At 39.7% G+C, this 20,855-nt stretch overlaps 1 protein-coding gene across 2 annotated transcripts in view; it reads right to left on the bottom strand.

Annotated features, from left to right (window-relative positions):
• RAD50 (RAD50 double strand break repair protein) overlaps nt 1-20,855 on the bottom strand; it is an 85,648-nt gene that overhangs the window by 63,550 nt on the left and 1,243 nt on the right. For both annotated transcript variants that reach the window (XM_011362283.2, XM_023531903.1), the window contains exons 2-3: nt 19,755-19,838; nt 271-422 (exon numbers count right to left, since the gene is read on the bottom strand). In XM_011362283.2, coding sequence (XP_011360585.1) covers nt 271-422; nt 19,755-19,838 — 236 coding nt within the window. The remainder of the gene's footprint in view (nt 1-270; nt 423-19,754; nt 19,839-20,855) is intronic.

The raw sequence follows: 20,855 nt of genomic DNA, 5'->3' as shown, positions 1-20,855 counted from the left end.
TTAATAAGATCATTCTATTTACCTGATAAATAATAATCAAATAAAAAATTAAATGGTGATAGTGGGTGAGGCTGTGCATGTGTAGGGATAGGGAATATGCTGGAACTCTACTTTCTGCTCAATTTTTCTGAGAAGCTAAAATTGCTCTAAAAAATAAAATCTGTTAAAAAAAATTATTATACTCCCTGAAATAAACTTAAAATTGTAGAAAAAAACATAAATTAAAAGAGAGAAAATGAACAGATATTCAAATATAAAACAAATACCTACTTTGTTCTAGTAATGACTCCTTCCAGGGTTTTAAACTCTGTCTTTTTGCTTTTCTGAGTACACACCATAGATCTCTGCACAGCTACAAGTTCTCCATTGACATCACGAAACTGTAGACGAATCTGGGCTCTAACATCTGTTTCTTGAGCAATCTTTGAAGGTAAAATAGAAAAAAATTATGCTACCTTAGCAAGCATCAAAACATTAGTTCTGAAAGGATATAAGCAATCTTACCAAAAATGAGGACAAAAAAATTAATTTTACTATTTAACTGATTTACTAAAATTGTATTATACATTTCCATTATTCAGCATCGTTAAGATATCAGATATGTGATTTTTCAAATAAATGAATTTTATCTTTTTAAGTACTAAAAGAGTCTTTTAAAATATTTTTTAAACAATCACAAAGTTACAGAAAAGTAGAAATACAGTATACATAACTTTTTCCCCTGAACCACTTGAGAGTACATTGCTGATCTGCTGTCCCATTACCAATGATTCTTACAAAACAAAGACATTTCCAACCATAAAAATCAGGAAATTGATACTGATATATTAATACCATATAATTCTCAGATCCCATTAAAGTATTACCAATTGTTTCAATACATATTTAGCAACAACAAAATCCAGCTCAGAATTACACACTGTATCACACAGTTCTGAACTATACATTGTTGCCATGTCCCTTTAGTTTATTTCAGTCGGGAATGCTTCCTCAGATTTTCCTTGACTTTCATGACTGATAATTTTGAAAAAAACAGAATGTCTCCTAAAATTTGGGTTTGTCTATTATTTCTTTATGACTATAAGTAGATGATGCATTGTGGCAGCCTGACCCTGCCTTGCCATTTCCTGCTCAAACGAGTTCATTCCTGATTGCCCCCACTTCAAGGACTCTCCGGTTAACATCAGTTTCTCATAGCTTGCCAACCAATTAATGTTCTTCCTTATATCTGTAGCTGTGTAGGACTGATAAGACTGTATAAAACTGCCTGTTATGTTGCAATTGGGGCTCAGCCTTTGGAAAAGAATCCGCTGAGCCGCTGCCGGCATCAATAAATGCTGCTTCCTGCTTATAGCCTCAGTGTCCTGTCTCTCTGTTCGAGAATCCCGCAACATTTCTAGGGGCTCATCCAGGATCTGGAGGTGGCAGTTTTTCGCCTCCCTTATCTTCGGGTCCGGCCCCCAGGATGCGGGGAGACACGGATTCTGCTTGCCTGTAAAGGGAGTTACGTCTCTTCCAGTGACCTTGGGCGGTCACCCCAGAAGCACAATGGAACCCGGAGAGGCACAGGAACAAGCTCAGGAGAACCACCCAACTGAGTGGTAAGGACCTGGGTCCCAAGAACAGCCTGTCTGCTAGAGGACAGAAGGGGACTCTGATTAACTCCCGAGGTCACCCGAGTAACTCTACATTTGTTAGAGGAAACTGTGACCTCTCAGGTACATAAGGCAGAGGGTAGAGTGTGTTTGGTGTGTGACTGAGTGTGACTGAGACATGGCCTTGCTATGAAGCGCGAGTTGAGTCCCTATCCATGGTTCCGTGGCGAATCTCATGTGGCTTAGGGTGGTGTCACTGGATCTCCGTGAGCAGTCTACTCCAGTATTCCGAGTCAGGGGTTTATACCAACACACCAATTGCTAAGAAGTGCCTGAAAGATCCCCACAAGGGGAGTGGCCAAAGACGGGTGAAGAGTATCTCTGAGTGCATGTGTGATATCAACCACGGGTGGAAAGATGGGTGAACAACAGAGTAAATAGACGCCTTTAGGTTATACTATTGCTTAAGAATTTCAAAAAGGGTTATTCAGGAAATTATGGAGTTAAACTCACCCCCCAAAAACTCCGCACCCTTTGTGAGATTGACTGGCCCTCTTTTGGCATTGGGTGGCCAGCAGAGGGAGCTCTCGATAGGGAAGTCATTGCAAAGGTCTCTCGTCTTTACTAGTCAACCTGTCCACCCAGATCAATTCCCTTATATTGATTCTTGGGAGGCAATAGTTTGTACTTGACCCCCTTGGTTGAGAGTCTGCCTAGAGGAGAACTGTAGGGTCCTCCTAGCCCGATCCCTGGCACCCTTCCAAGGTCGTGTGAAAGAAAAGCTTGTGTTGCTAGCACTAGGCCAGACTGGGCTCATTCTGCCAGGTCCCCAGGAGCCTATGGTCCAAACGATAGTCAGGGGCTGACTACTGACTTTATGGTTGACACCAGAGCTGAACATTCAGTTGTAACTTGGCCTGTGGGCCCCGTTTCTCAAAGACAAGCTACCATTATGGGAGCAAACCGGGGACAAGTCTATTGCCCCTTCCTGAAGCCCTGCCAGTACAATCTAGGAGGATAAGAAGTTGTTCATGAACTCCTATATCTGCCCGACTGCCCCGTGGCACTGATGGGACAAAGTCTTTTAGGAAAACTATAGGCTCAAATTACCTTTGACACACGTGGCCAAGCAGCCCTAACCTTGGGGAGGTCAGAAGCAAGGATCATGTCGCTCACGGTTCCCTAGGAAGAGTGGCGCCTCTATAGTCTCACTGAAGAGTCCAGGGACCCAAGTTCCCCTTCAAGGTGCTCAGAGTGTGAGCTGAAGACAACCTTCCAGGACTGGCACGACACATTCCTCCAGTGGTGGTAGAGTTAAAATCAGGAGCTGAGCCGCCCCGCCAAAAACAGTATTTCATCCTCCATAAGGCACAATTGGGGATCCAAAAACATTTAGAGAGACTTCTGAAGTATGGAATTCTCTGTCCCTGCCAATCATCCCAGAAAATGCCTCTCCTGCCGGTCAGAAGCCAGGGACCAATGAATACTGGCAGGTCCAAGATTTATGTGCAGTCATCTAGGTGACTGTCATCCTGCACCCTGTTGTCCCCAACCTATACACCTTCCTACATCTCATCCCCACTGAGGCAACTTATTTCACCTGTCTGGACCTCAAGGACGCCTTCTTCTGCATTCGCCTGGCTCCTCAGATTCAACCAATCTTTGCCTTCCAATGGGAAAGCCCTAAAAGCGGAGAAAAGGGCCAGTTGACATGGACGTGACTGCCTCAGGGTTCGAACACTCCATGACCATATTTGAGACTGCTCTAGCCTCGGATTTAAAGGACTTCCCGGCAAACCAACACAGCTGTACATTACTACAGTATGTAGATGACTTCCTCCTAGCAGGAAAGACCTATGAGGAATGCATGGAAGGAACACATCTACTCCTCAATCTCTTCTGGGAAGCAGGTTACAAAGTCTCTAAAAGGAAGGCTCAAATCTGCAAAGAAAGAATCAAATACCTCGGCTTCCACCTGCTGCAGGGGCAACGCCAACTCAGCCCAAAAAGGAAACAAACGGTCTGCTGGATCCCTGTCCCTACCACTCGACAAGTCTGTGAATTCCTTGAAGCAGCTGGCTTCTGCAAAGTCTGGATACCTAATTTTTCCATCCTGGCCAAACCCCTCTATGAAGCCACAAAGAGGGAGAATGGGAGCCTCTTCAACAGAAGGCCTTTAAAGAAATCAAGTGGGCACTCACTAATACCACCAGACTAGGACTCCCAGACTTAACCAAATCTTTCTTTCTGTATGTACACAAGCGCACGGGTGTCACAGTAGGGGTCTTAACCCAACTGCTATGATCTTGGCACCGTCCCATGGCTTATCTAACCAAATAGCTTGACTCTGTTGCCTAGGGCTGGCCACTCCACTTGCGAGCACTCGCAGCCATGGCTTTCCTTGTGTCAGAGGCTGACAAACTGACTATGGGGAAAGAACTGACAGTTCGAGTACCACATTCAGTAATAACATTACTGGAGTACAAAGGACAATATTGGCTAACCAATGCCCAGATGGTCAGATACCAAGGAATGCTGTGAGAGAATCCATGTATCCGCCTAGAGGTAATACGAACCTTGAACCCAGTCACCTTGCTACCCACTGGGCCTGGCCAGTCAGACCACAATTGCATTGACGTCATAGATGAAGTGTTTTCCAGTCGACCCAACTTGACAGGGCAGCCCCTCAAGGACCTTGATGCAAAATATTACAACACTGATGGTAGCAGCTTTGTGAGGGGAGGAGAATGCCTTTCAGGATATGCTGTGGTGACCCTACATTCCGCCATAGAGGCAAAGCCTCTGCCTAGGGGAACCTCAGCACAGAAGGCAGAGCTTATCACCTTGATTCGCGCCCTTCAGCTGGCAGCAGGAATGTGTGCTAACATATACAATGAATTGAGTATGCCTTCACCACCCTCCATGTACATGAAGCCCTGTACAAAGAGAAAGGTCTAATCAATTCAGGGGAAAAAGACGAAAAACATGAAAAGGAAAATCTAGAACTCTTAGATGCTGTGTGGGCCCCCAAGAAAGTAGTAGTCATGCACTGCAGAGGACATCAAAAAGGGGATATCATAATGGCCTGGGGCAACCACAGGGCAGACCAGGTTGCCAAAGTGGCAGCGGCCAAGGAAAGAGCCTGCCCTACAGCTCTAATTGCTTCCCTGTTTCCCAGTCCCTTAGCCAAAGGGGACCCCAAGTACTTGCCTCAAGCAGCCTGGTTTAAGGCTGAAGAGGGGAGCACCTCCCTGGTGGATGGTGGAAGTTTAAGGATGGACGAACTGCAGTCTCTGGGACCCTAGCCCCAGCTTTTGTCAAGCAGTTTCACCAAAGAATTCACGTTGGTCACACTGTCCTAGAAACCACTCTGGGTCAGTACTTCTATGTTCCCCTGCTTTCTAGCATCTCCTGAGTGGTGTGTGAATGGTGCGAAGTCTGTGCCTGCAACAACCCCAGGCAAGTGCCATGTGCCCCACCGGGGGTCCGAAAAGTCAGTGGCACCCTCTTTGAGGGACTCGAAATAGACTTCACGGAAATGCCTCGATCACGGGGCCTCAAGTATCTCTTGGTCTTTGTATGCACCTATATCTAGTTGGGTAGAGGCTTACTCCACCCAGACTGAGAAGGCCCGAAAAGTACCAGACTGTTTCTCTGAGAAATTGTTCCACGATTTGGCCTTCCAATTACCATTGGCTCAGATAACGGGCCAGCCTTTGTAGCAGAAATAGTGCAGCTACTAGCCAAGAATTTAAATATTAAATGGAAACTACATACTGCCTATCGACCACAAAGTTCAGGATAGGTGGAACATGTGAACAGGACCCTTATGACTCAGTTGGGAAAACTATGTCAGTAGATACATCTACATTAGGATACAGTCCTCCCCATGGCACTATTAAGAATCAGTTTGGCCCCAATCAAGAAGACTGGGTTCTCCTCCTATGAGATCTTGTGTGGGTGATCACCATCACTCAACAAAGGACTATGAGGAGACCTCAAGGAAATAGGTGAATTGACTCTGAGTCAACAGCTTCAGGCCTTCGGGACCACCTTCCAGACTCTCAAACAATGGGTTAAGGAAAGGCTCCCTGTCAGTTTAACCACTGAAGTTCATTCCTTTAAACCAGGAGACTCTGGGTAAAAGAGTAGAATATTCAGCTCTTAAAACCCCTGTGGAGAGGGCCCCTTTACTGTGATTTTGTCTACCCCCCACTGCAGTTAAGGTTGCTAAAATAACACCCTGGATACATCACAGCTGACTTAAACCCGCAGCTACAGAGTGGGAACGTGTTCCAGACTCTTCTGAGCCCCTCAAGGCAACCCTCCAGAAGAAAATATTGACTGTGACGACAGATCAAGGGTAAGCTATCGGCCTTGCTTTGGTCACTCCGGAAGCTGACCAATCTACACTTGGCAGAAGCCTGAGGATGACATCTCGTGAGGATGACATCTCGTCAGGATGGCACCCCTAAAGACTCTTTTCCTTCTCCTCCTATTCCACCACGTGTGTGGTGCCAGTCTCCCCGCTTCTTCTTCCCCTTGTACCCACTGCATGCAAAGGTACAGGATAGGGTCCAACACTGCCACTGGCTTCACTTCTGTAACTGGCCTACCTGAAGGGTGTGCCCTAAACACCATACTCTGCACTCATTAGGGTTTCCAATATTGGATGGAGTACATAAAGGTTAAGTCTGAGAGCAGCCAGTCCTGCCAAGAACCTGAAAAATTAGGGGAAACTTGGGCATGCTGGCAATGGACCTCAAGCAAGGGAAAGGTCCATAACAATGCAGAGGACCCAGCAGTCGGAGAAATTTTCCAATGGCTGCATAATTCAACCACATCTAAGCCTACACTTTCTCCTAGGCCCCAAAGCCCACAAATGTGTGATCCGCTAAAGGCCGCCTTGGGCTAAAATCTTGACTTCCCAACCCTAGGGAAGAACCTCTTTGTTGACCCAGCTGAGAGGATAACCCATTAACTTAGTGTCACTAAATGCTGAGTTTGTGGAAGAACACTCATGAGTGAACATTGGCTTTGGAAGGGAACTAGCCTAGACGTCTTTTACCTCCTCCAGTGGAACTACACAGTGGCTCGCTGCGAAGAGGGTTGACCCCAGAGTCGGGTCCTCTCCTCAGAAGTGGTAAAATAAAAATATCTTGGCTGGATGGGTCCAGGATACACTCAGTGGGTTGGAGAAACTCCATGTAAAAGAATGATATTTTTAAATCACACAGACCTAAACTGGTGGCCCAAAGCTCCTTCCTGGTATTGGGCCAATAAAATTGCAGCAAAAGTCCTCATGCTATGGAGGTACCAGCCTCTAAACCAAAAGTTAAAAGAAGAAGATGATGCTCTCTGACCCAGTCCTGGGTCCGAGCATCAAAGAGGGGAATGTGGCAGCCTGATGCTGCCTGGCCATTCCCTGCTCAAAAGAGTTTGTTCCTGACTGCCCTCCCTCCACTTCAAGGACTCTCAGGCTGACAACAGTTTTCTCATAGCTTGCCAACCAATTAATGTTCTTCCTTGTATCTATAGCTGTGTAGGAATGACAAGACTGTATAAAACTGCCTGTTGTTACAATTGGAGCTCAGCCTTTGGATAAGAATCTGTTGAGATGGTGCCGGCATCAATAAATGCTGCTTCCTGCTTACAGCCTCGGTGTCCCATCTCTCCGTTCAAGAATCCTGCAATAGCATCTTTGGCAGGCATATTATAGAATGATGTGTTCCTTTTATTGCATCTTATCCCTTAGAACAGTGATTTCAATTTATCTCAATACTGGGGATGTTAATATCAATTTCTTGATAAAGGTGGTATCTGCCAGGCTTCTGCATCATCAAGTTATTTCCTCTACTTTGCTATTACTAAATATTTGGGGGAGAGATATATCAAGACCATGTAAATATCTCATAGCTTACCAAGCTTTCCTCCACTAGTTTTAGCATCTAGTGTTTCCTACATAAGTCATTATTACTCGGATAGTTATCAAATAGTAATTTTCTAGTGCCATTATTCCTCCTGTATTTATTAGTTCAGATTCTATGAACTTCCAGTCAGGATGGCAGAGTAGCTGAAAGCTACACTTCCATTACCACATCAAAATTACAACTAAATTATAGAACGACTGTGATTGAGAATTACCTGAAGACCAGCTGAACAGAAGTCCTATAAGTAAGGATATGAAGAAGAAGCAAGATCAGATTTGTAGGAGGTGCAAAGATGTGGAAAGGGCAAGTCCCACACCCATGGTATGGTGTTTAAAAATCAGGAGGGATAACACAGCTGTGGAGGTCCCCTCTGAGGATCAAGGGTTCCTAGCCCCACACTGGGCTCCCCAGCCCAGGGCACCAGTGACAGGAAGAGGAGTTTCCATAACATCTGGCTGTGAAAAGCAACAGGGACTATGTCCAACTGAGAAAGAGGGCTGCTGGAGATTAAGTTGCCCTCTTAAATGGCCTGCACAGACTTGCTTCCTCACAAACCCACTCACTCTGGGCTCCAGCACAGGGTCAGCAGCTTGAAAGGTGCCAGGGACATATGGAGGTGGGGAGAACTAAATTGACTAGCTTCAGGGCAAGGGATGAAGGGGCAGAGTTCTGGGCATCTCTCCCTGGGGATGGAAGCGCTGGCAGGTGTCATTGTTCCTTTGTTGAACCCTCCTTCCACTCAGCCAGAAGACACAGATGAGCACCAAGTCTGAGCTCTGCATTAACTTGGCTAACATTATACGCCCCACCCTGGTGGTTCCCTGAGACTTCATCCCACTCAAGTTACACACCCAACCCAAACCTCTTCCACTGCCTGCTTGTGTGGACAAGTGCCCTGCCTCAGCTCATGCGACAGACCTTCCTAAAATCTCTCAAAGGTCCACAGTGTGCCCCGTATCTCTCACTAAGCACCCTTAAGCCCAGCATGTGAGGTAACCAGTCTCATCTTGCATTATAAATCCCATCAGGTGGCCCCAAGCCTTGCATAAGTGGTGGCCAATCTTGGCGTGAAATGTAGCTTCAACAAGTGGCCACAAGCCCAGCACAAGTTAGAGATGGCCTCAGTTCACACCATGACATCTCCTAAGTGCCTTTAAGCCCAGCACAAGCAGCAACCAACCACAGATCACACTGTAGCTTCTACCAGGCCACCTCAAGCCTGGCACAAGCAGCAGCTGACCTTGGCCTGCACTGGAGTCCCTCACAAGAGGCTCCAGAACCAACACACCCAGTGGCTGGCTTTAGACCACACCAAAGCACCACCCAACCAGCTGCACAAATGATATAACCGAAGACTCGGTTGGTATCAGAGCCCCGATAAAGCAACTCCTGCTCTGGGTGGAAGGGGTCAGCCCCCACACAACAGCTCATCCACTGTAGTAACAGTCAGCACTCACGGCCAGTCAGCCTGAGGGTCAACCACACCCACTGATGTACCAGCAGCAATGAAGGCTCAACTACAACAGGAGGGCACACACAACCCAAACAAGGGACATCCCTGCAACACCTGGCTCAGGTGACCAGACAGACTGTTCCACCGGGCCCCATAGAACATGTACTACATAAGGCTATTCTGCCAAGACCAGGATATGTAGCAGATCTACTTAATACATGGAAACAAACCCACAGAGACAGCTAAAATGAGGAGACAAAGAAACATGTCTCAGATGAAAGAACAGGACAAAACTTTAGAAAAAGAACAAAATGAAATGGAGACAAGCAACCTACCAAATACAGAGTTCAAAACACTGGTTGTAAGGATGTTCAATGAACTTAGAAGAACAGATGAACTCAGTGAGAACTTCAACAAAGAGACAGAAAACATAAAAAGAAAGTCAGAAATGAAGATTACAATAACTGAAATGAAGAACACACTAGAGGGAATCAACAGCAAATTATATAAAGCAGAGGATCAAAACAGCGATTTGCAAGGAAAAGTAGGGTAAAATACCCCATTGGAACAGCAAAAACAAAAAAAGAATTTTTTAAAATAAGGATAGTTTAAGAGACCTCTGGAACAACATCAAACATACCAACATTCACATTATGGGGTACCAGAAGGAGGAAAAAGATATTGAAAACTTGTTTGAAGAAATAATGGCAAAAAAACAACTTTCCTAACCTGGTGAAGGAAACAGACACACAAGTCCAGAAAGCACAGAGTCCCAAACAAGATCAACCCAAAGAAGTCCACACTAAGTTACATCATAATTAAAATGCCAAAAGCTAAAGACAAAGGTATAAATCTGAAAAACACACACATGGAGGCTAAATAACATATTGTTAAACAATGAATGAGTTAACAAAGAGATCAAGTAAAAAATCAAAGCTACCTTGAGACAAATGAAAATGAAAACACAATGACCCAACATATATGGGACATAGCCAAATCAGTTCTAAGAAGGAAGTTCATAGCAATATAGGCCTACTTCAAGAAATAAGAAAAATTTCAAATAAAAATCTAGTCTTATACCTAAAGGAACTAGAAAAAGAACAAAGCCCACAGTGAGTAGAAGGAAGAAAATAAAGATCAGAGTAGAAACGAAGTCTTAAAAAAAAACAAACAAACAAACAATAGAAAAGATCAGTGAAACCAAGAGCTGGTTCTTTGAATAGATAAACAAGATTGATAAACCTTTTTATTCAGACTCATCAAGAGAGGGCCCAAATAAATAAGAAATGAAAAAGAAGTTCAAGACAACTGACAGTACAAGAATACAAAGGATTTTAAGTAAAAACAACAAATAATTATATGCAAACAAACTGAACAACCTGGAATGGATAAATTCCTAGAAATATACAATCTTCCATGACTGAATCAAGAAGAAACAGAAAATCTAAACAGATCTATTACTACTAATGAAATTGAATCAATAATCAAAAAACTCCCAACAAAAATCCTTGACCAGATGATTTCACAGGTGAATTTTATTAAAAGAATTAACTGAAGGAATTAACATCTATCCTTTTCAAACTATTCCAAAAAACTGAAGAGGAAGGAAGGCTATCAAGCTCACATTACAAGGCCAGCATTAGCCTGATTCCAAAACCAAATAAAGATATTAAGAAAAAGGAAAACTACAGGCCAACATCCCCGATTAAAATGGATGCAAAAATCCTCAACAAAATATTAGCAAATCAAATTAAATAATATACCAAATAGATCATACACATAAAAAATATGATGGATAAGAATCGTGATCATATCAATAAATGCAGAAAAAGCATTAGACAAATATAGCATCCATTTATGATAAAACTCTCAGCAAAGTGGGAATACAGGGAACATATTTCAAAATAATAAAAGCCATGGGTGACGAACCCACAGCTAACATCATACTCAGCAGTGAAAAGCTAAAAGTATTTTCCTTAAGATTAGGAACAAGACAAGGATGTTCACTAACACCACTTTCATTCATCACAGTAATGGAAGTCCTAACCACAGCAACCAGACTAGAAAAACAAAGGGCAACCAAATTGGAAAGGAAGAAGTAAAATTGTTGGTATCTGCAGAACATATTATACTATAGAGAGAGAACTCTAAAGAATCCACCCCAAAATTATTAGAATAAATGAATTCAGTAAAGTAGTAGGATACAAAATTAATACTCAGAAATTGGATGTATTTTTATATATCAATAACGAACTATCAGAAAAAGAAATTAAGAAAACAATCCCACTTAAAACTGCATCAAAAAGAACTAAATACCAAGGAGTAAATGTAAGAAAAGAGGTGAAAGACTTCTACTTGGAAAATTTTAAGACATTGAAGAAATTGAAAAAGATACAAACAAATGGAAGCATATACTGTGTTCATGGATAGAAAGAATTACCATCATTCAACAATCTACAGATTCTATGCAACTCCTATCAAAATACCAATGGCATTTTTACAGAACTAGAATCAATAATCCTAAAATTTATATGGAGCCACAAAAGACGCTGAATAGCCAAAGCAATCTTGAGAAAGAAGAACATAGTTGGAGGTTATCAAGCTTCCTGATATCAAACTATACTACAAGGTTATAGTAATCAACACAGCATGGTACTGGCATAAAAACAGACACATAGATCAGTAGAACAGAGAGGCCATAAATAAACTCGTGCCTATTTGATCAGTTAATCTATGACAAAGAAGACAAGAATATATAATGGGGTAAAGATAGTCTCTTCAATAAATATTGTTGGCAAAATTGGACAGCAACATGCAAAAAGAAAAAAATGATGCTAGACCATTTTCTCACACCATGTATAAGAATAAACTCAAAATGGATTAAAGACTTAAATGTAAGACCTGAAATAATAGAAATCCTAGAAGAAAATATAGGCTGTAAACTCTCTGCCATCACTCTTAGCAGGTTTTTTTTGTTTGTTTTGATATGTCTCTTCAGGCAAGGGAAACAAAAGAAAAAAAAAATGGGACTACACCATACTAAAGAGTTTTTGATAGCAAAGGATATCATCGATAAAAGGAAAAAACCTACTGAATGAGAGAAGATATTTGCAAATGTTATATCCAATAAAGGGTTAATATCCAAACTACATAAGGAACTCATACAACATCAAAAACCCCCCAAATAATCCAATTAAAAAATGGGCAGAGGACATGAATTGATGTCTCCAAAGAGGACACACAGATAGCCAATATATATATGCAAAGATGTCCAACATCACTAATCATCAGGGAAATGCAAATTAAAACCACAATGAGATATCACTTCACACCTATCAGAATGGCTGTCATCAATAAATCAAAGACCAACAAATGTTGGTGAGGATGTGGAGAAAAGAGAACCTGGTACACTGTTATGCATTTATGTACCAGAAACAAGTTAATTTGTTTACAATGTGCCTGACTAGCAGGCCAAATACTCATATTTGCTCTCCATGGCATCTACCTTTGTAGCACTTAGCTACCTGGCAAGTATTAAAATAGTAAATGGAATTCAAGCAAAGGGTACCTTATAGCATTTCAATCACAATATTGTTGTTGATGCTCTTACTAAGAGTCACTTCGAAAAGTAATTTAGATCGAGTTAATTTATTAAGGGACAGAAATATATATATATTATACTTTAGAACAATTTCTATTCAAAAGAATAAAACAATAAAAAACAAGCCCTTCCTTTTCCAAACAATCTAGTCATAAAACCATTAGAATGGGCAGAAAAAGGATGTTGGCAGGAGGTGGAGGGCCCTGGTAGCTCAGCCTAGAGCAGGATAACTGGGCTTGACTAGGCAGAGAAGGGTATCCACATGGGGAGACAGCATGGCACAGGGTTTCAAGAGTCCAAGGAAGTCAAAGTTCAAGGGGGATAAAAAAGGCATCCATGCATAGGGATGATGGCCCAGCTCAGGAGAATAAGGGTGTCCACACTGAGGGAAAGCATGATGTGGGGATCCAGAGCCCGAAAACACTGAGGAGGGAATCCACACAAGGGGGAAGTCAGCTGTGGGAAATTCGATCCCAGATTAGAAAGGGCATCCCATAAGAAGCCACCCAGTAAAGAGTATCAGAGACTCAGAAAGGAAAGGTGTACATGAGTAGGGAATGAGGAGGAGTCTAGCATGGGCAGTCAGAGCCAAGCAGGGTGAGGAGGGCTGGCACAAGGGGGACAAGAGTCAGTCCGGCATGGGGTGTTGGAGCTCTAGTGCTTGGGAGATACAACCATGACCTGTCTCCCTACAAATTTTCATCTACAAGTAACCCCCTGACACTGTCATGTAACCCTATAACACTTCCCTAATCAATTTACTGAGATAAAAACTACTTTACACTTTTTCTAGCCTCAATCAACCCCTTCTCCTACCCTCAGCCAATGATTTCACTTTTTTCCATTGAGAATATAGAAACAATCAAAAGAGAACTTAATCATTCTTTCACCACTAAATTCACGAATTATATACTCTGCCTGCCATCCTCTTGCAATGGATAAACAGAGAATGCTTCTGTTAACTTCTTCAGTTGAGCATTGGATCTTATCTCTTCCTGCCTACTCAAGGAGTTTGCTCTGCAATTATCTTCTCTCCTGCATCAATTTTCCCCTTTATCTACAGGGTCATTCCTATCAGTTTATAAATGCTCTAGTATCTCCCACTTTTAAAAACACAACATATAGGAGCAATATAGGATAAAGAAACATCTGAGCAAATAAGCATCTAGGTAATTTACAGTATCAGCCAGAAGTAAATCAAAACTGATGAGATGCAGACAATAGAAAAATGAGCTTCTGAATGTACAGGTCAGCTGAGGAGATGTAAAGGAGGTCAGAGTAAGAATGGGAATAACTGAGGTAAGCAAAAGTCTGAAAGTAGAAGGGTGCGGCGGGGTTGGGGCGGGGGGGAGTAAGTTAGGCAAATAGAACAACATAGAAATCAAAATTCCTAAGTAGATAGAAACAACTGAAGACAGGTAAGAAAGATTGGTGAGGAGCACCAGAAAAATTCAGGTGTTTATAAGACAAAGTAAACAGTATTAAATGCAGAGACAAATCAAAATAGTTAAAAGGAAAGACAAAAGAAGCTGAAGATAAAAGAAAGTGAGAGGAACTGAAATGATTGGGAAAATTGAGGGGGCATGGGCAATTCGGGTGAGGGGAATGGCTCAACCCACAGAAGCAGGTATGAAAACTCAGGAGAGAAAAGCTGATGAACAAAACAGTGTGGGTGGGAGCTCAGAACTGGGAAATAAGAGTAGCTGAAAAGTGGGTAGCAAGTGAAAAGAGCTAAACCACTAAGGCCAGAAGAACCACAGGGAGGACATGAGCAGGTAGCTGAGAAAAACAACTCCTGAAAGATGAAAGCATTTGGAAAGGGGAGTGGGTGATAAACTGAGATTGGACAGAGATACCAGAGCATCAGTCAACATGGAAACATCAGAATGAATGAATGAATTTTAAAAAATATAAACAAGAACGACAACAACCAACAAAACTCCCCTTGATCCTGCAAACCTTTTCAGCTACTGTCCTATCTCTTTCCACTCACAGCAAAATTCATAAAACAATTTTGTGTGTTTCACTTCCTTACCTCTTGTTTTTTAGATTAAAACTGGTTTTATCAAGATCACCAATGGCTCCCTCTTATTTCAGCTCCAACGTATTTGACAAGGTTGATGACTCCTATTTTCTTGTAACATTTTATTCTCAGGTCTTCTAAGACAAGACTCTCCCAGTTTTCCTTATTTTACTTACTACTTGTTCTTTTAACATCTTTTGCTGGCTCCTCCTCTTCATTCCTATTTCTAAGTGCTCATGTGCTCGAGGTTCAGGTCTTGTACCTCATCTCTATATTCACTTCCTATGATACCATCAGGCTTTACTAATTATATGTAACTAACTATATATATCGTGATTCCTAATTTTCTTTCTCTAACCCAAATATCTTCCATGTGCATACTTCTGTCTGCCTACTGGATATCTCCTTTGAATATTTAACAGACATCCCAAATTTACATGTTTAAACCACAACCACCCAAATCTCCTTTTACAAAGTTTTTCCATTACAATAAATGACAACACTATATTTAGTTGTTCAAGTCAAAATACTTGATGATTCTACCTCTCTCATATACCACCATCTAAATCATTAGCTAATATGTTGATTCTTCCTGTAAAATACATCCCCAATCCCCAGGACATGGAAGCAACTGAAGTGTCCTACGATGGATGATTGGATAAAGAAGGTGTAGTAAATATATACAATGGAATATTACTCAGCCATAAGAAGGGATGAAATACTGCCATTTGTGACAATATGGCTAGGCCTCAAGATAATCATGCTAAGCGAAATAAACCAGAAAGAAAAAGTCGAAAATCACATATTGCTTATATGTGGGATATAAACCTAAAAACAACAAATGAACATGACAGAGACTCATGGTCATGGACAACAGACTAGTTGTTACCAGAGGATAGGGAGGAGGGGGGAGGCAGACAGGTAAAGGGGGTCAAATATGTGGTGACAGAAAAAAATCTAACTACGGGAGGTGAACACACAATGTAAACATATATATGCCTTACTGTCAAAGTGTACGGCTGAAACTTACTGGATTTCATTAACCAATATCACCATTAAAAATTTGTTTAATTAATTAAAAAGAAAAAATCCCCAATCCAAGCATTTCTCATCATTTCTACTACTACTACCTTAATCAAACCACCTGGACAATCATAAAATCCCCTTTATTAGTCTCTGCCTTTCCATCCTTGCCATATACAGAGTCTACTATCAGTAGCCAGACTGATTGCTTAAAAATGCCCTTTCCTTGCTTAAAATCTTCCAACAGATTCCTAATTAAATAAGAATAGAATCCAAGGTCCTAAGAATGTATTACTTTCTATCTCTCTGACTTAATTTTCTACCAGTCTTTCCCTCGTCATTTTTCTACTCCTTGTGATTCCAATTTTGCACTTAGTATTAACACTGACTGAAGTGTTCTTCCCCCAGATTCTGAATAACTCACTCCCTCTTGAATGAATGAATGAGTGAGTGAATATTTAAAAGATAACTCTGGTTGCTGTGTGAAAAAGAGAATTTCAAGAATGAGGGCAAACAGAGACTTACAACAAACAAGACAAGACTATACAACGGGGTAAAGACAGGCTCTTCAATAAATGGTGTCAGCAAAAATGGACAGATACATATAAAAAAATGAATTAGACCTCTTTCTCACACCATATACAATCATGAACTCAAAATGGATTAAAGACTTAAATGTAAGACCTGAAACAATAAAGCTCCTAGAAGAAAACATGGGCAATAAACTCTTTGACATTGGTCTTAGCAATGTTTTATGGCTGTATCTCCTACAGCAAAGAAAAAAAAGCAAAAATAAACAAATATGACTATATCAAACTCAAAAGCTTTTGCACCACAAAAGAAATCATCAACAAAACAAAAAGGCAATGTACCAAATGGGAGAAGATATCTGCAAATGGTATATCCAATAAGGGGTTAACATCCAAAAAATATAAAGAACTTATACAGCTCAACATCAAAAAAATTAAATACAATTTAAAAATGGGCAGAGAACATGAACACATATTTCTCCAAAGAGGACATACAGATGGCCAACACACAAAAAAAAGATGCTCAACATAATTCATAATCAGGAAAATGCAAATCGAAACTACAATGAGCTATCACCTCATACCTGTCAGAATGGCTATTATCAATAAATCAACAAACAAATGTTGGCAAGGATGTGGAGAAAAGTGAACCCTCATGCACTGTTGATGGGATTGTAAATTTGTGCAGCCACTACAGAAAACAGTATGGAGGTTCCTCAAGAAGTTAAAAATAGAACTAGCATATGATCTAGCAATTCTATTTCTGGGTATTTATCCAAAGAAACTCAAAACACTAATCCAAAAAGATACATACACCCTCATCTTCGCTGCAGCATTATTTATAATAGCCAAGATACGGAAGCAACCTAAGTGTCCATCAAGAGACAAATGGATAAAGAAGTGGTATATATACACAATAGAATACTACTCAGCTAAAGAAAAGAATGAAATCTTTCCATTTGTGACAACATAGATGGACTTAGATGGTATTATGCTAAGTGTAATAAATCAGAGAAACACAAATACCATATGATTTTATTTATATGTGAAATCCAAAAAACAAAATAAACGAATAAACAGAAACAAACTCATTGATACAAAGAACAAACTTATGGTCACCAGATAGGAGGAGGGTTGGGAAAGATGGGCAAAAATGGTGAAAGATATTAAGAAATACGAATTGCCAGTTATAAAAATAGTAATGGGGATGAGAAGTACAGCATAGGGAACATAGTCAATAATACTGCAATAACTATGTAAGGTGCCAGATTAGTACTAGATTTATTGGGCAGCCACTTCATAAGGTATATGTCTAATCACTACGTTGTATACCTGAAACTAATATTGTATGTCAACTATAATTGAAAAATGAATTAAAAAAAGAATGAGGACAGGAAAATAAGTTTGTAGACTACTAGAAGAGTTCAAAGGAAAGAAGATGGTGGCTTGGACCAAGAAAGGAGCAATGCAGATGGGATAAAGGGACAAATTCTGGACATGTATTAGAAGAGTAGCTAAGAATTGCCTATGAATTGGAAACAGGGTAAGATCAAAGAATCAAAGAATGACACTCAGGTTTTGGCACAAGCAATGTGTGAATGATATTAATTAAACTGCGGAGTACTGAGATACTAACAGGCCTGAGAATGTGAGAGGGGTGAGGGGACAAGGAACTAAAAGTTCTGTTTTAAACACGTTAAATTTGAGATGCTCATTAAATATTCAAACAGCTGGACACATATATTTAGAGTTGAGAAAAGAAGTTAGGGCTAAACATGTAAGTTTGGGAGTCATCAGCATATAACCAGTACATAAAGCAATGAGCCGAAATGAGATCACCTAAGAAGAGTCAAGCAAAAGCAGACTCAGCAAAGGAGATTATGGTGTGGCCAGTGAAAAGGGAGTTAATGAGATTATGTCCTGGAAGCCAAGACAGCAATGTTTTTTAAAAAGGGAAAAACCAACTATATCAAATCTGAGAAGTTACTTAGAATTAGAAAATGACCACTTTATCTGACAACATGGATATTACTGGTGACCTTCCAAGAGCAGTGTTTGTGGGGGGTGGAAAAAAAAGAACAAATGCTAAACAGAGTAGGCTGAAGAGAAAAGGGGAAGCAATGAAGACAATGAGTACATATAACTCCTGTGAATTTTGCTATAAACTAGAAAGGACAAGAGGTAGTAGCCAGAGGGTGATTTGGAATAAAGGGACAGTTTTTTGTGTGTTTGTAGACTGGAGCTAACAGAGCATGTTTACATGCTGATGTGAATGATACTAGAAAGAGAGAAAAACTGCTAATGAAGGAACAAGAAGGAACAACTGAAAAGCAAAATGTCTGAGATGACAAAAGGATTGGATCCAGCCTCCAAGAGTTGATTCAAGAAGGTACGGATAGTCATTGTAAAGAGGGCTTAGCACATGTACTAAGTGATATTTCTAAGAAAATTAGTAAATAATTATTAGTTATCTTTAGTCATATAAAGTGGAAACAACTTAAATGACTATCAATGGGGGCCCATTAAATAAACTACAGAATATAAACTCAATGGAATACTATTTAGTAAAACAATGAAATAAAAGAGTGTGTGTGTGTGTGTGTGTGTGTGTGTGTGTGTGTGTGTAAACAAACCTATGCAGTACAACACTAAATATTTTATTTGTACAGTGGTATAATAAAATTCTACCTATGTGTTAAAATACATATGTAAATGTATATATGCATATGTGAGTATATTTATACATGCACACAAATGTTTTCATAAACAGAAAAAAGCCTGACATAAATATACAATGAACCTTTTGGGGCGTATTGAAAGAGGCACATGACGCCACGATAGTATATGAAACAAGAAAAATCTTGTTGTTAGGCCAAAATATGTATAGAAAATTCTATGTCCTTTACACAAACTAAGTATAAATACCATAATTCAAACAAATTCATATGCAAAGACTTTCATCACGGTACATTTTCACAAAAAAACTAATAGCAATTAAATGTAAAAGAATTATGTAGTTATTAAAAATGTTCATAAAAGGTCATGTTTTAAGGAAGAAATAGTTCAGATATACAAACAGTATAAAGATTAAAAGAAGCAACCATGTACCAAACACCCAGATTAAGAATTTAATATATTAATATTATAATAACTATGTATAATGCCTGGTGGGTACTAGACTAATCAGGGGGATCACTTCATAAATTGTATAAATGTCTAACCACTATGCTGTATACTTGAAACTAATATAAAATAATATTGAATGTCAACTGTAATTGAAAATTAAATATAAAGAATTTAATATGGTTTTTAATATAAAATGCAAGGAACTTTATGATAATGTTAAGTGGGAAAAAAACTCAGAATACAAAATTTGAGTATGACTTCAGCTATGTAAAACTGTGTGTAAAGTGTGTAAAGGAGAAAATACATGAAAATGTCAACAAAGGTTTTCAATGGGTACTGAGAAGACTGCGTGTGGGTGACTTTCGTATCTCTCTACACTTTTCCACTTCCAGGTTTTCTACAATGAGTTGTTATCACTTTTATAAACATAAAAATTTTATTTTAAAAGTACAAAATTTTACTAGTACCATTACCTTGGGATCATGAACAAATGTATTCCCTTTGGTTCCAGGAGGGAAATCTCCAGTGCAAATATATTTTAGACATTCAATGATGGTCTAAAGAAAGATAAATTATATTATTTAGTTATAAGAGAGTCACATAAATTTATCATAAAATGTTAATAAATTATAAAAATATTTACCTTAGAGACTATAAAGGATACAATCAGATAAAATTTGACATAAAACCCGTAATATAGATACAGTTAAGTGTTAAAGAATAATTGCTAATAAGTTCATAGACAAGCTATATAATTGAGTAAGTATACTAAAATAAAATAAGCAACTATTATTTGAAAAAAAAAAATTTCTATTTCCAATTAAAACCCTTTAAAGTAATTCAATAGTAACAATAGCTAATGTAAACATGGTTACCATAGCTGATAACACTGTGATGGATGTGTTAATTAACTAGATAGGGGAAATCCTTTCATAACACATAGGTATAGCAAATCACCAGGATGTATACTTTAAAAATCTTACAATTTTTTTATGTCAATTATACCTCAATAAAGCTGAAATACTTAAAAAAGTTAAAAAAAAAAAACCACACTCAAAACTGATGGCTAAAAGTTGCATAGACCTTATTATGTGTCAGGTATTGTAGTAACCACTTTTACTTACATTAACCATTTAATTCTGACATTAAGCCTAAGCTGCAGATTTTTATCTTCATTTTATGAATGAGAAGACTAAGGAACAGAGCATTTAGGTGGCTCTTGCCAGCAGTCACACAGCTAATGATGAAGCAAAAGATTTGTATATTCAGGGAGCCAGTGTTCATAAACACTATACTAATCTCCTTCACAGTAGTGCACTTAATACAATACTAGGTACATAATAGGCATTCCATAAATAATGACACGTTTACATAAACAAAAGTAGACAAGAGTCAGGCTTTCAACTCTCAACACTAAACCTTATCTCCTTCTTAACACTTTTCACAAAATTGCATTTACTCTTCCTGTTACACTAGTATCTCCTTGCTTTATCTGAAGCCACCTTTCCAGGCCACGCAGCCTCTTTTGGCTATACTTTTTCTGTAATTGCTTGCCATTCCAGGGCCCAACTCAA

This window comes from Pteropus vampyrus, unplaced genomic scaffold (assembly GCF_000151845.1).
Source record: "Pteropus vampyrus isolate Shadow unplaced genomic scaffold, Pvam_2.0 Scaffold74, whole genome shotgun sequence".
Classification (NCBI taxonomy): domain Eukaryota; kingdom Metazoa; phylum Chordata; class Mammalia; order Chiroptera; family Pteropodidae; genus Pteropus; species Pteropus vampyrus.
The sequence above is the reverse complement of the archived record's forward strand: the minus strand, read 5'-3'. Positions and strand labels throughout refer to the sequence as shown.